Raw genomic sequence first — 12,083 nt, 5'->3', positions numbered from 1 at the left:
GTAATTCTTGTCATGTTTGTCTGGAGCGATTCGTCCCAGGAGGCGGAGCAGCCGCTCAGCGCCGGACGGTGGTCCAACCGTCGTCGTCCGTCTCGTTCTTGGTGCGGCGAGGGTTTTCCTTGTCGGTACGCCAAGCCTTTTCCCCCTCAGCGTCGCGCTCTCGCTCCCTCTCTCTCTCCCGCTCTCTGGGTCGTTCCCGCTCACGCTCCTCCCGCTTGTCGTCGCCGCCGCGGCGCCAGGTGCTTCCTGAGGTCGCCGCAGGAACAAGAGATTAAGTTGAAATACGTTTTTTTAAATTATTATTAAAAGCACACATGATGCATAAAGAAACATTTTTAAAACAGGAAGTTTGTGTGTTAAGAAGCCTCCAATAGCTGTATTTATATGTGTAAACAGTGACCTCTGCTGGCTGAATGTCATACTTCACCTCTAAATCAGACCAAGCAGAAGCTGCATTTTCTTCACTAATTCAAGACAAAAACATCAATAGATTCGTTACATATAAAATATGCATCTGAAGGGTTTGTTTCTGCATTTAGGAGATGCACCGATCTGATTATTAATATTTGTATCGTTCTTCATATTGTAAAAAAATTCCAGATTTGTATTGGTGACAATGTTCCTGATCTATAAGGACAGATCTATGCAGTCTGATTCTGTGCTTCGCGCTCTGAGTGACATCATGCTTTATTTATTTATTTCACATTGTTCTAACCCTCAGGAAGTGAAAACAGCGGATCTATGCATCCCTACTTAAAAGATAAAAACTTGTAAAAAAAAAACAAAAATTAGTTTCTGAAACAGAAAAGTGTAAATTTTAAAAAACTTCTGGGTTGCAGATGTTTTTCTTAAGTCAAAGTGTGATGAAGCTGATGGGTGAGAGCCTTCCTCACCTTCATCAGTATCTCTAGGTGGAGGTCTGTGTTCGCAATCGTCCCGTCTGTCTTTGTCTCTCCGGTCGCCACGGCGATCGTCCCTGTCGCCACGGCGATCGTCCCTGTCGCTACGGTGATCTTCCCTGTCGCTGCGGCGATCGTCCCTGTCAGTCTCTTCTCTGCGGGAATCCCTCCAGCTTCCTTCCTCGTTGCCTCCTCTCCTCCAGGGATTCTCTTCTCTGAAAACGGTTTCAGATTACGTTAATGAAATCCGGAGAAACAGGAAATCTGTGACCGTTTGAGCATTTTTTCATTCCCACCTCTGTGGTGGACGACGGTCTCTGAAGTGGTCACTGGATCGCTCGTCTCCATCGCCTTCTTCTTCTTCGTCGTCGTCGTCGTGGGATCCGCTGCGGGGCGGCCCCCAGCTCTCCTCTCGGGCCTTTTCCCGCTCACGCCAGCCACCTGGAACACAAATATTCACTCATCAGTAACGTTTCAACTCAGATCTCACCTTTTGACCTCTAATGGTCAGTTTTCTTCTTTGGAGCCAAACTTTTCATTTGCGCTCCTGAAGGTGTTACCAACTAAAACGCAAGGCTTTTAAAGACTTATTAATGATATTTAACACCTGATTTTTTTATGCAGTGGTGCTAAACTTTGTTAGCACAGGATGCGCGTGTCAAGAGAGTAGAGAGCCGATGGCAAAGACAAACGTCGTCCAGCCAACTGGTGATAAATTTACTTTCCTACGATAGACGCAAAAATCTGAGCTAGCTAGCTAGCAAGGTTATGTTAGTAGCCAGTTAGCGGTAGCTTCAACCATCTTGGGCCACAGAATGAATGAAAATGTCTGTTTGACTGAAATATTTGCCTGACAGAAAAGTCCAGTGAGAAAAATAAATTACCCAGAATGTAAGAGAGCAAACAGTCCTGCCTCAACAAGACCTCAGACCTGTGATTACTGTGTTTAAGGCCAACTTGAATTTTTTAATAAATCTAAGACATGAATTCTATTAGATACATGAATTCTAGGTTTTTTAACCCTCCTTGGTCTTATAATATCCAATTAGACCCTGCAACCGCTTTCCTCGATGCACTGTCTGGTATGCTCTTTATGAGTTTTTTTTTTTTGTGGTTTCGGGAACTGACGGTCTGATGGGACACCACTGTTCGACCTTGACATGTGCAGCGCTCCTCCTGAGCGTCATGCTAAGACTGCAGGAAGGTTAAGGACTCGGACAGCCTGAAAACAGGTTAAATTAAATTCACCCTGAAACGTTTCAGTTCTCTGAAGGATGATTCTGTTAGAACCGTACCGGGTCTGCCGAGGGGTTTCCATGGTTTGGCGTCCTCGCCGCGACGCGGCCCATCATCCATGTCTCTTCTGGGGCCCCAGTCGTCGTCAGCCCCACGTCTGGAACCCCTGGAGTCATCAAGCCCCCTGCGAGGACCCCTGTCATCGTCAAAGCCGCGTCTGGGTCCGCGGTCATCGTCGAAGCCGCGTCTGGGTCCGCGGTCATCATCAAAAGCGCGTCGGGGACCGCGGTCGTCGTCGAATCCTCGTCTGGGTCCGCGGTCCTCCTCCCCGCCCCTCCTGGGACCTCTGTCGTCGTCGAAGCCTCGGCGCGGCCCGCGGTCGTCATCCATCCCCCTGCGAGGCGGACGCTCGTCGTCTCCTCCGCGACGCGGACCTCGGTCGTCGTCAAAGCCTCGGCGAGGCCCGCGGTCGTCCCCGTCACGGCGAGAACCCTCCCCGCGCCTGAAGGGGCCGTCCCGCTCCTCTCGGTTGTCTTCTCGGCCCTCCTGTCTCCAGTCCCTGCAGAGGAAACGCTTCCCGTTTAAAACCGACACTGAAAACGGAGGCTGGAATGAGTCCAGATGTGAAGCTACACACTTGTCAGGAACCGGGCGGCGCCATTCCGAGTCGCCGTCAGTTTTCCTTCTCCAGCCTCCCTCTTCCTTCTCCTCCTGTGACACGACAAGATGTTAGTCCAGAACCACCGTCCCCAGAAGCAACGGCAACCACTTATTCTACCCATTTTACTGTAAAACAGTAAAAACTATTTTAGCTTTTACCAATAAAAACTGGTCCTTACCGGTTTTTACTCAGTTTTATAATAAATCTGTCAAGTTATAATGAAAACAAATCGGTCAATATGCCAATATGTGTTTCTATGGTTACATGTTGAGGAAAATCTGCCTTTTGTATAATAAACTGCTGGACAGTTGAATTTCGGAAGTAAGGAAGTTCGTAGGTAAGTAAGTAAGGAAGGTAAAAAAGCTAATGAAGAAAAGTTCAGGAGTAAGGAAAAAGAAAAAAAGGACGGATAAAGACAGAAGGAAGAATGGATGTAAGAAGAGATAAAGACGAGATCAGAGTCAAACTCGTATCTACAGGCAGAACATTCCTCAGATTCAGCTTCCTGTTCTGGTTCTGTTGGACCTCTCTGTACTCTGAAGCCTCCGGTTCTGTCACTCCTACCTTGGGTTTCTTCTCCTGTGGGCTGACGGTCTTCTGCCGGATGCGCTCCTCTATCTCCTGCTGGCGCGCGCGCTGCTTGCGCTCCTGCTCCTCCAGTTTGCGCAGGCGCTCCTGGTATTCCCGCTCCTCCTCCTCACGGCGCTCCTGCTCCAGGCGCTCTCGCTCCTCACGCTCTGTTTGAAAACAAAAATGGACGTCATCATTTTTGCATCAACAGGTAAACAGAAGCGGCTTCATTTTTGGTTTTATTCGTCTGCGGTTACTAAACTCTGGTCATTTGACCCGAACCTTTCTTGAGCTGCTCCTCGTGGATCCGCTGAGCCTCCTCCTCCTTCTGGCGGTAGAAGGCGTTACGCCGGTCCTCTTTGCGCTGCCTCTTCCTTTCTTCCATGCGCTTTTTCCTCTCCTCCACCAAACGCTCCTCGAACGTTTTTAGTTTTTCCTTTAAAGACCAAATAAAGACGCTGAATTTCTGCTGTAAGCTCATGGGGTCCTGCTTCACGCTTCAGCTGCTGCAGACCTCGTAGATGAAGCTGCGGGCCGCCGTGATCTTGGCCAGGAAGCCTTCCTTATCCTCCACCATCCTGGACATCCGCTTCTTATGCTCCAGAGCTTTTTCCCGCTCGACCTTCAGGTTGTTGATCTAAAACAGGAAACGTGCTGTTAGGCTCTGAATAGTCCGGCAGAGGATTAGTGCCACAGAAAAACACATTTTTGGCTTTAATCTGAGAATTCAGACTTTAACTTTATGAGAGCAAAAGTCAAAATATTTAAAGAAAATCAAAGGCCACAGGATGGTTTCCTCACACACCCTGTCCTCCTCTTGGAGCTCCCACAGCTCCATGTCTTTGACTCGCTGTTCCTCATAAGCCTTCTTGATCAGAGGAATCTCCTCGAGGCGTTTTGCCCTCTCAAAGTAATCGATCTGCAGAAAAACAACCATCAGAATTTAACTTCCATGTAGTTTTCTTATATCCTAACATATTTCTGCAGCAGATCAGGGACCGACCTTCTTCTCCTGATTCTTCAGACGCTCCTGAAGTTCCTTCTTCTCCTTCTCCAGCTGCTCCACCTGTTTGGCCATGATGAAGTCAGGATCCAGCTCCTCCAGGTCCTGTTTCAGAGTAAAAATAAAAATGTTTAGAGTCTGTATGAATTAGTTGACAATTATTTCAATCGTTTCATCGTGAATAATCAGATTAATCGTTTCAGTCCTTTAAATTAGCATTTATGTCATTAAACTTCACCTCAATGTCGATATCCTTGAAAGCTTTGGCTCCCAGCTCCGTTTTCTTGATCTGCTCCAGTCGCTCGCGGACCGTCTTCTTCTTGATTTGCTCGTGTTCCTGCATGATGCGCTCCTTCTCCCGCTCCTTGGCCTCCTGCCGCAGACGATCCTCCTCGGCTTTGCGGACCTTCTGCATCTCGGCTTCTCGCTGCTCCAGCTCCTCCTTCTCCCGCTGGATGTTCAGGCTCTCCAGGCGCTCCTTGCGCTCCTCGATGGTCTGCCTGCGGGCCAGGATGCGCTGGTGGTCCTTGCGAGCGTTTTTCAGATACGCAGCGATGGCCTGCTGGTTATGTTCATCGCGCTCTTGCTGGAAAGGAACAGAAAACAAGTTTTGTTCAGACAAAAACCACCTCAGCTACTGAACCAATCACTTGATCAAAAACATGGTTTTGCACAAATTCTGGTTTAATTTCCATCAGAACAAAGAAGTCAAAGTTGATACTGTTATTAAAAGTACCTAAAATAGAATTTTATTTTTAGTTCTGTTCGAATTTGATTCATTTTTATTTTTTGTTTCTTTTTCTGAACTGAAATCCACCAAAATGCATTTTTACAGGCATTAAAAAGTGCTTCAGTTGAATACATTGAACTCAAGTTTGTTTAGAAATAAATTTAAACTATATTCACGTTTCTATTTGATTCAGTCGTTCCCTAAAATTAGCTTAATTTTATTTATTTTTTTAAGTTTTCAGATCAAAAAGTCTTGCACAATTAAAAAACAGGAAGCAGATCATAGAGCAGGGCATTCTGGGTAAATGCAATCAAAACAAATGTGCTAGAAAAACTGACATGTGAAAAATGTCTGATTACAAGTAAAATAATCGGCCAAAGGAACTAGAATTTTTTCACCAATATTAGGGAATTATTTCCTCAAAACAAGCTCCTACATCCTACTAAAGAGTTACTTTTAAGCTAGTTGGTCTAATTCCAAGTGTACCAAAACATCTGCACTAGAAACTAGACCAAAATTACTTGGTGAGATTTTGTGTTTTTGCAGTGCACTCCTGCATTCGACTCATTACGTTAATATGAGTTTCATATTTCCATCTTTTTCTTTCTCACAACAAATGTTCCCTGCATCCCAACCTGATTGTTAGAAACTCATTTGTATCTTTGAGTTTTTGACATTTTCAGTAAAAAAAAAAAAAATCCAAAAGGATAAGTTCTGAATATTGCACTGAACATAAAAACAGACGACGACGGATTGTTAACATGGACTGGCCGTGAGAGCAAAGGTCAAGCGTTGAACGAGGAGGAAACTCACCAGGTTGGAGGCGGGTTTGATGACCTGGATGGCTTTAGCCAGGGAAGCAGACATGGAGGTCAGCTGGTTCCTGATCTGCTCCGACGGCATGTTCTGCAGGAACGGACCGACCGGAGAATCCTCTTTGGTCGAGTAGTTCAGGTCGGAGCCGAAGCTCAGCGTTCGAGACGTGTGGTCGATCCGGACCTACATCAGGAAGTCGAGACGTGTAAAAAAAACCTTCAGAGCAGCTGGACTCCGTCGTCCAATCAGATGCTTACCTGGAGATCGCAGTGGCGAGCAGCGTCCACGATGGAGCGCTCCAGCTGGAAGGCGTCCACGAAGGGAACCAGGGAGGCCAGACGGCTGAACTCGATGCTCTGGTAGATCTGAGCCACCTTAAAACAACAGAAAAAGACAAATTAAACCTTTATCAGGTTTTAGAGACGTTACGGTTAGCAGGAAGAGGATTTACCTGCTGCAGGAGCCTGAGGATGGTGTTGCTCTGCAGGTGAGGGACGTACTGCTGCAGGTCTGCCTCCTTCTCAGCCTGATCTCTCACCCAATTCAACACCTGAGACCAAAGTCACAAAACAGGACAGACATGATCCAGGTGAGATATTTTAAACATGCATAAATTAACTGTAACAGTATTGTCGCATGGTGAGGAGTTGTCTACCTTCGTCACTCTCCCACTCAGCTTGAGGGGATGAAAGTCGACCTCCAGCCAGTTGTAGAGCTCCTTCACTTCAGGGACGATGTACTGCAGCAGGTTAAATCTCACCTACAGCAGAAACATTCAAGCATTTATGAGAATAAACTCAAACATTTAACTGTAGCCAAGAGAAAAAAAACATTTAAAAAGGTTAAAAATCTGAATCAAGCTAAAGAAAACCAAATTTAAGACTTTTAGATGTTTTTAATCCCACTTTGAATTAAATTTATGACCAAAAAAAGCATCTAGCCTTGTGTAGGTTGGCAACAGAAGTGACTCAGCGGTGAAGACGAGCATCGTCCAGCCAACTAGCCAATCACTTCGCCATGATAGATCGGTTTTCAGGGAACTAGCTAGCAAGTGTAGCTTATTAGCTGCAGCCTCAAACACCTCGAGTCACAGAGCTAAATGAAGATGTAGATGTCGGCACATGGTGCCATTTTATAGCACAACAAAGTAACTATGTAAAATGCATCTCTTCTTCTCAAACATGACTCTGTAATTTAACGCCTTGAAATTGGGCAACACTGCAGGTCAGTTTTTATAACATGAGTCCATCCTACAAAACAAACTATCATCTTGAAATTCTGTTTCTGTGACCCTTTGGATTCTGGAGGGCCACAGAAACAGTTATGGCGGGCCTGATTTGGCCCGCGAGCCTCCAGTTGGACACATACGCGCTGAGCTACAGCGTACCATGTCGTTGATGAGGCTCTGGCGGGTCGGTGGGGACTGGAGGCCCAGCAGGGTGGCCAGCCGGCGGTGCTTCTCCACGATGATGCCGTCCATGTCCAGCAGCCGAGCGATGTCGGTGCGTTCAGGGGTAATGGGAATAGACAGAGTGGCCAGGAGGACTCTGGTGGACATCCTGGAGATCAAAACCAACCGTGTCACCGCATGTTCTCACTTCACCACATCGCTCTGTGAAACTACAGCGATACCTCTGCATCTCGTCCTGGGTCAGATTCTTGCGCATCTCCCTCGACAGATGGTAGAGGCGGTGGAGGGTGCAGGCGTGGAAGAGAGCGTTCCCGGACTTCCAGAAGACTGTGGAAACCTTGTTGTAGTAGTTGGCCATGAGCTGCGGCTTGGGAGGCTTCTTGGAGAGGGCGAAGAGGCCGTGGATGTCCTCGACAGCCTTAAACGCTTCCTGAAGGACAAAAACCGGGAGAAAAGGCATCAGGAGTGTTTTGGATGTGAAGCTGGATTTAAACATGATTTCCAGCTCAAACATCAGAGATTACATTCTCATGTTTTCCTATGAAAGCTTATTTTTACTGTCGAAATTCACAATAGGGCTGCAACTGGGCATGACAAATTAAAAAGCTAAATTTTCATTTGCATCCAACAATAAATTTTATTAAAACTTTTAACAAAGTCCCAGCACTAATGGTAAATAAAACAGATCGGATCCAGCTCAGAGCAAACAGCGGATTGTTGTTGCAGAGGTTCTGACCGACCTGCCAGAGCTCCATGCTGATGGCGCTGTCCAGCTGCACCAGCCGCGTCTCCAGGTGCATGGACTGGCTCTCGGGGTTGTTCAGGTTGATGGCGGTGCTCTGGTTGTGGTGCCGCTGGATCTGACCCAGATGCATGCGCAGGTTGTCGCACAGCTTGCGAAATTCTGCTTTCCGGGTGTACTGCAGGCAGAACTTGAAAGCTGCAGGAGAAAAAAAAACAATAATCGGTTTTCTGGGAGTTTTTTCTTCTGTCAAAATCTTCAAATCAAATAACTAGAAGTAGCAGAAACTTTTAAGCACTTTTGTAGCCATCCATGTCCTAACGTCATTGCTGCAGAGCTAGCTACCTTGCTGGGCGATGTCGTGATACAGACGCTCCACCTTGGAGTTGTTTCTCAGCAGGTCCAGGCACTGGCGGTACGACTCCCACAGGAACTTCACCCACGGCGTGAGCAGCAGGCGGTCGGTACGATCCTGGGTGTCCTCCCCGCTCACAGCGCTCAGCAGCACGCTGCAACGTCACGAAGGATGTTAGATATCAGAAAGGTTCTTTAATTACAGCGAAATCAGGACTGATCAGCCCTGATTTCTCTAAGTTTGGATGATCAACGATTGGTTGATAGTTAGATGTGAAACTGATATTTTCTACCAACACATTGATGTTGACTTTTCTAAGAGAACACTACATTCTACTGTTGCCAACTTTGCTAGATTTTTGCAATATTTAGTACAGAAACTAATTGGCATAAGCTAAAATCAGTCAGGCTTTTTAAATATCAGAGGTCAGTCAGAAAACTGCACTCAACTGCATTGTTAATTTCTTTTAACAGCAGTAATGACAACTACTCTTGATGATACTTTCAGGACAGCAAGCTGCGCTGTGACTTGGTGCACACACACCTATGCGCTCAGTTCAACGAGTCAAATAGACAATCGACCACATTGGGACAGAAATCGCTCACAACCAATGTTCCCTCTAATTTTTCATGTGTCTGGACATACACAAAAGCTCCCTGAGCACACCGAGGACCACTGTGAGCAACATCAGATGTGCACGCTGTAACCACACACATCACACCCGTTCAAAATCATAGCAAGTTACATGGCTTATTAAAAGAATCAAATCACAGCAGCAATTTTTGTTTAATTAGTTTACTAATTAAACAAATAAAGAAGATACGCTTGTTATTCTATTTGCACATACTCTGACAGCCATTCCATCCTAAAAAAAAACGCATTTCTTTTTTACTTTGTCTTGATGAGCGGATGTGTTGCTGCCCGTTCGTTTCGCCATAAGGGGTTGCGTTTCTTAACTCCGCTGCACTGTTGTTAGCAAGCTAACCTGCACGGCGCGTATGGGCAGGACACATAGAGCTACCAGCGCTATGATTGGCTGCATAGCATAATTAAACCATTTCGTATCATTGGCTGAACATCTGTCACTCACTGCGTTACATTGAAAAATGGTACGGAATAAGACATTATTGGTCTAATTTAATATATTAGATTCGGTCTAATATTAGATATTAATTAATAAGTTTATGGTGGATTTTATTTTATGCGCTGCATAGATTTTCTTGTGCGCTGAGACTGTGCGAGCAGAGCGCGATTGCGCAGGCGCGCAGCTTAGAGGGAACATTGCTCACAAGGTGATCTGCTGTTACCAGAAAGGCTGACAAAATGAACAGCATCAACTGAGAACACCAACAATTACTACAAGTCATGATCTTCTTTCAGGAAACGCTGGATTAGGTCATTTATCTGGTTAAACCATAAGTTCACCTTTCTGGAGTCTGGATGTTGTCCAGGTCCTCGATGTCCAGAACCATCTGCTGCGACTCCTCTTTAGCCGTCTCCGTCTTTTCCTCTGCCAGCTTCAGGTAAGCCCTGACCACATCCTCCAAAGATTTGATGTTCACCTGAGAGGAAAGACAAAGGCTTTAATTTACCACGATGTGAACAGACATCCCAGATGTAGCCGATGTTTTTGTTTCCTCCCAACCTGCTGGCAGATGTTCTTGTACTGGTAGAGACCCTCTTTGGCCAGGTGGCTCTTGCGCAGATCCACACACAGCTCCAGGTACTTGAGCATAATGGGCTCGTGGATCTTCTGCCATGTTCGATGCTTTTTACTCTTGATAACATCGTACAAAACATCCAAGGCTGGCTGCTTCTTGCCGACCTCAAGAAATTCTGTTTAAAAACAAGTCAGAGAAAATCCTTAACAAACAAATAAATCTTTATTTAACCAGAGCAGTAAATATAGTTCTTATTTATACTGTTGTACAGGTAATTATGGCAGAAAACATCCATTTTAAACGGGCTTCTGTAGAACACAGTTATGTTTCTAACCAATTCTTATGAAAATGTTGAGTAAATTAGCTGTGTTTGGAGTAAATCAACCACGCCATGAAAAGCGTAACTTTGTAGGATGTCAACATTATGCATGGCGATAATAAACAGGAAGTAGAAGTTGCAAACTATCAAGTTTTGTGCTTCTGGTTAGACACAGACCCACCACTGGAGGGCAGCGTCCACTATTTCAGAACTTATTCTGAAAATGTGTTTCAATCTCTCTTCAGCCTTTTAAATAAATATTTAAAAGAAAACTAAAAACCAACTCAAGCGATGCAAAATTGAGGAAGATGTTTTGAATTTAGCTGTTTCTGCCAACCTTTTTGAAAGAGACTCAGTATTATGCGATGTTTTTCAACAAATTGCAAAATGTAACCAAATTAAGTTATACATTCCAAGCTATTTAAAATTTAAATTGCTTCATTGATGTTCTAATGGAAAAAACAGGAGAAAATTGTTTCCATTTAAAAATTTAACAGGTCAGAATTTATTACTATGATAATTTGTTAAATGAAATAAAAATACATTCGTTATTAATTTGAGTAAATATATAATTGTGGCACTCTATTTGGTCCAAGTTTTCAATTTTGATTACATTTTCCCACAAAGTTTTACGTCCTCGATCTACAGGCAACAGAAACATCTAATGTGCCTAAAATCAAGTTTAGTAACAATCCTATCCAATATCACTGGCAGAGCTCAATCTGCAAAAAAACACAACTGATAATATTAACGGTATCCACAAAAATTTGGAAAAACGCCGAAAACCGTTAAGCACAGCTGTTTCTACACACTGTCGCAACTAGGCCTAAACTAGAACCATGTCAACGCCAACAACGTCGGTTTGTTTTATATAAAGATGGACACGTGCAACAAAAGATTGTCAACAACGTTTTTGTTTGTAAAATAATGTTAACGCTGACATAGCACGACGTTATCATTTACTAACCACTGTAACCGGTACAAATGTGGCCTAGATGTCGCTACAACTAGCTTAGCGCGCCATTCCGACTAGCATTAGCAGTTAGCATCTCTGAGGTGACGCGGCTGGAGTCAGCATTAAATCCAAGAGCAGTTCAAACTCACCGTTCGCTCGCTTGAGAGCGTTTTCTGGCCGCTGGAAATACGCCGGCATCTTGGTGATGTGCTAGTGCAACCCAAAAGTGACTGACTTGGTTAAAACTGCAGTAATTTCACCAGTCCATCCAGGCCACGCATTCACTCAGGGCGACGGCGCTGGCTGAAAGGATGAACCGCGTGAGCGTCCGGACGAAGGTTGCCAGGTGGGAAGTACACTCCCCTTTTAGGAAAAGTCACAGACAGTGAAAAACGTGTAATGAGCTTTTTGTTTTACCAATTGGGTTGGTTGAAATTCTTTTTTTTAATCATTTACGCTAAATATTTAATATGTGTATGAACACATTACTCGGTTATTGGTCTTTGAAAGGAGTAACATTTCCTTTAAATTGCAGGAGCACCACCAAAAAGCTTTGTAAGGGGTTGCCAGAGTGGGTAACATTAATATCCTTGAGATGGCACACCTACACCAAAGGTCATATGTTAATAACCTAGTCTATTTTGTCCAATAAATGTCAGTGAACGTTTTAGGTGTTTTGAAGATTGCGTCTTTTTAATGCCACGCTTCCTAAAAGGGGATTTTTA

General features: G+C 44.8%; 1 protein-coding gene across 1 annotated transcript; it reads right to left on the bottom strand.

Moving 5' to 3' along the window:
* On the bottom strand, positions 1–11,683 carry eif3s10 (eukaryotic translation initiation factor 3, subunit 10 (theta)). Its single transcript, XM_008430044.2, has 22 exons — positions 11,508–11,683; positions 10,069–10,259; positions 9,849–9,985; positions 8,414–8,577; positions 8,067–8,266; positions 7,548–7,756; positions 7,303–7,474; positions 6,571–6,675; positions 6,367–6,465; positions 6,173–6,289; positions 5,913–6,098; positions 4,608–4,955; positions 4,370–4,474; positions 4,172–4,285; positions 3,881–4,003; positions 3,649–3,802; positions 3,361–3,533; positions 2,773–2,846; positions 2,195–2,694; positions 1,196–1,340; positions 894–1,114; positions 1–246 (listed from the first exon to the last, which is right to left on the bottom strand). The coding sequence occupies exons 1-22, from the start codon at positions 11,554–11,556 to the stop codon at positions 56–58; spliced, it is 3,777 nt and encodes a 1,258-aa protein (XP_008428266.1). The 5' UTR covers positions 11,557–11,683; the 3' UTR covers positions 1–55.
* Between the last annotated feature and the right edge of the window lie 400 nt (positions 11,684–12,083).

Source organism: Poecilia reticulata, linkage group LG15, assembly GCF_000633615.1.
Source record: "Poecilia reticulata strain Guanapo linkage group LG15, Guppy_female_1.0+MT, whole genome shotgun sequence".
NCBI lineage: Eukaryota > Metazoa > Chordata > Actinopteri > Cyprinodontiformes > Poeciliidae > Poecilia > Poecilia reticulata.
This window is presented reverse-complemented; position numbering and strand designations above follow the sequence as displayed.

Coding starts and splice junctions, on each gene's coding strand:
- eif3s10 (XM_008430044.2), bottom strand. CDS start 11,556: ATGCCGGCGTATTTCCAGCGGCCAGAAAACGCTCTCAAGCGAGCGAAC. Junction 6,099..6,172: donor CTCGCCACTGCGATCTCCAG/GTAAGCATCTGA, acceptor TTCCTGATGTAG/GTCCGGATCGACCACACGTC. Junction 2,695..2,772: donor CGCCGCCCGGTTCCTGACAA/GTGTGTAGCTTC, acceptor TTTCCTCTGCAG/GGACTGGAGACAGGAGGGCC.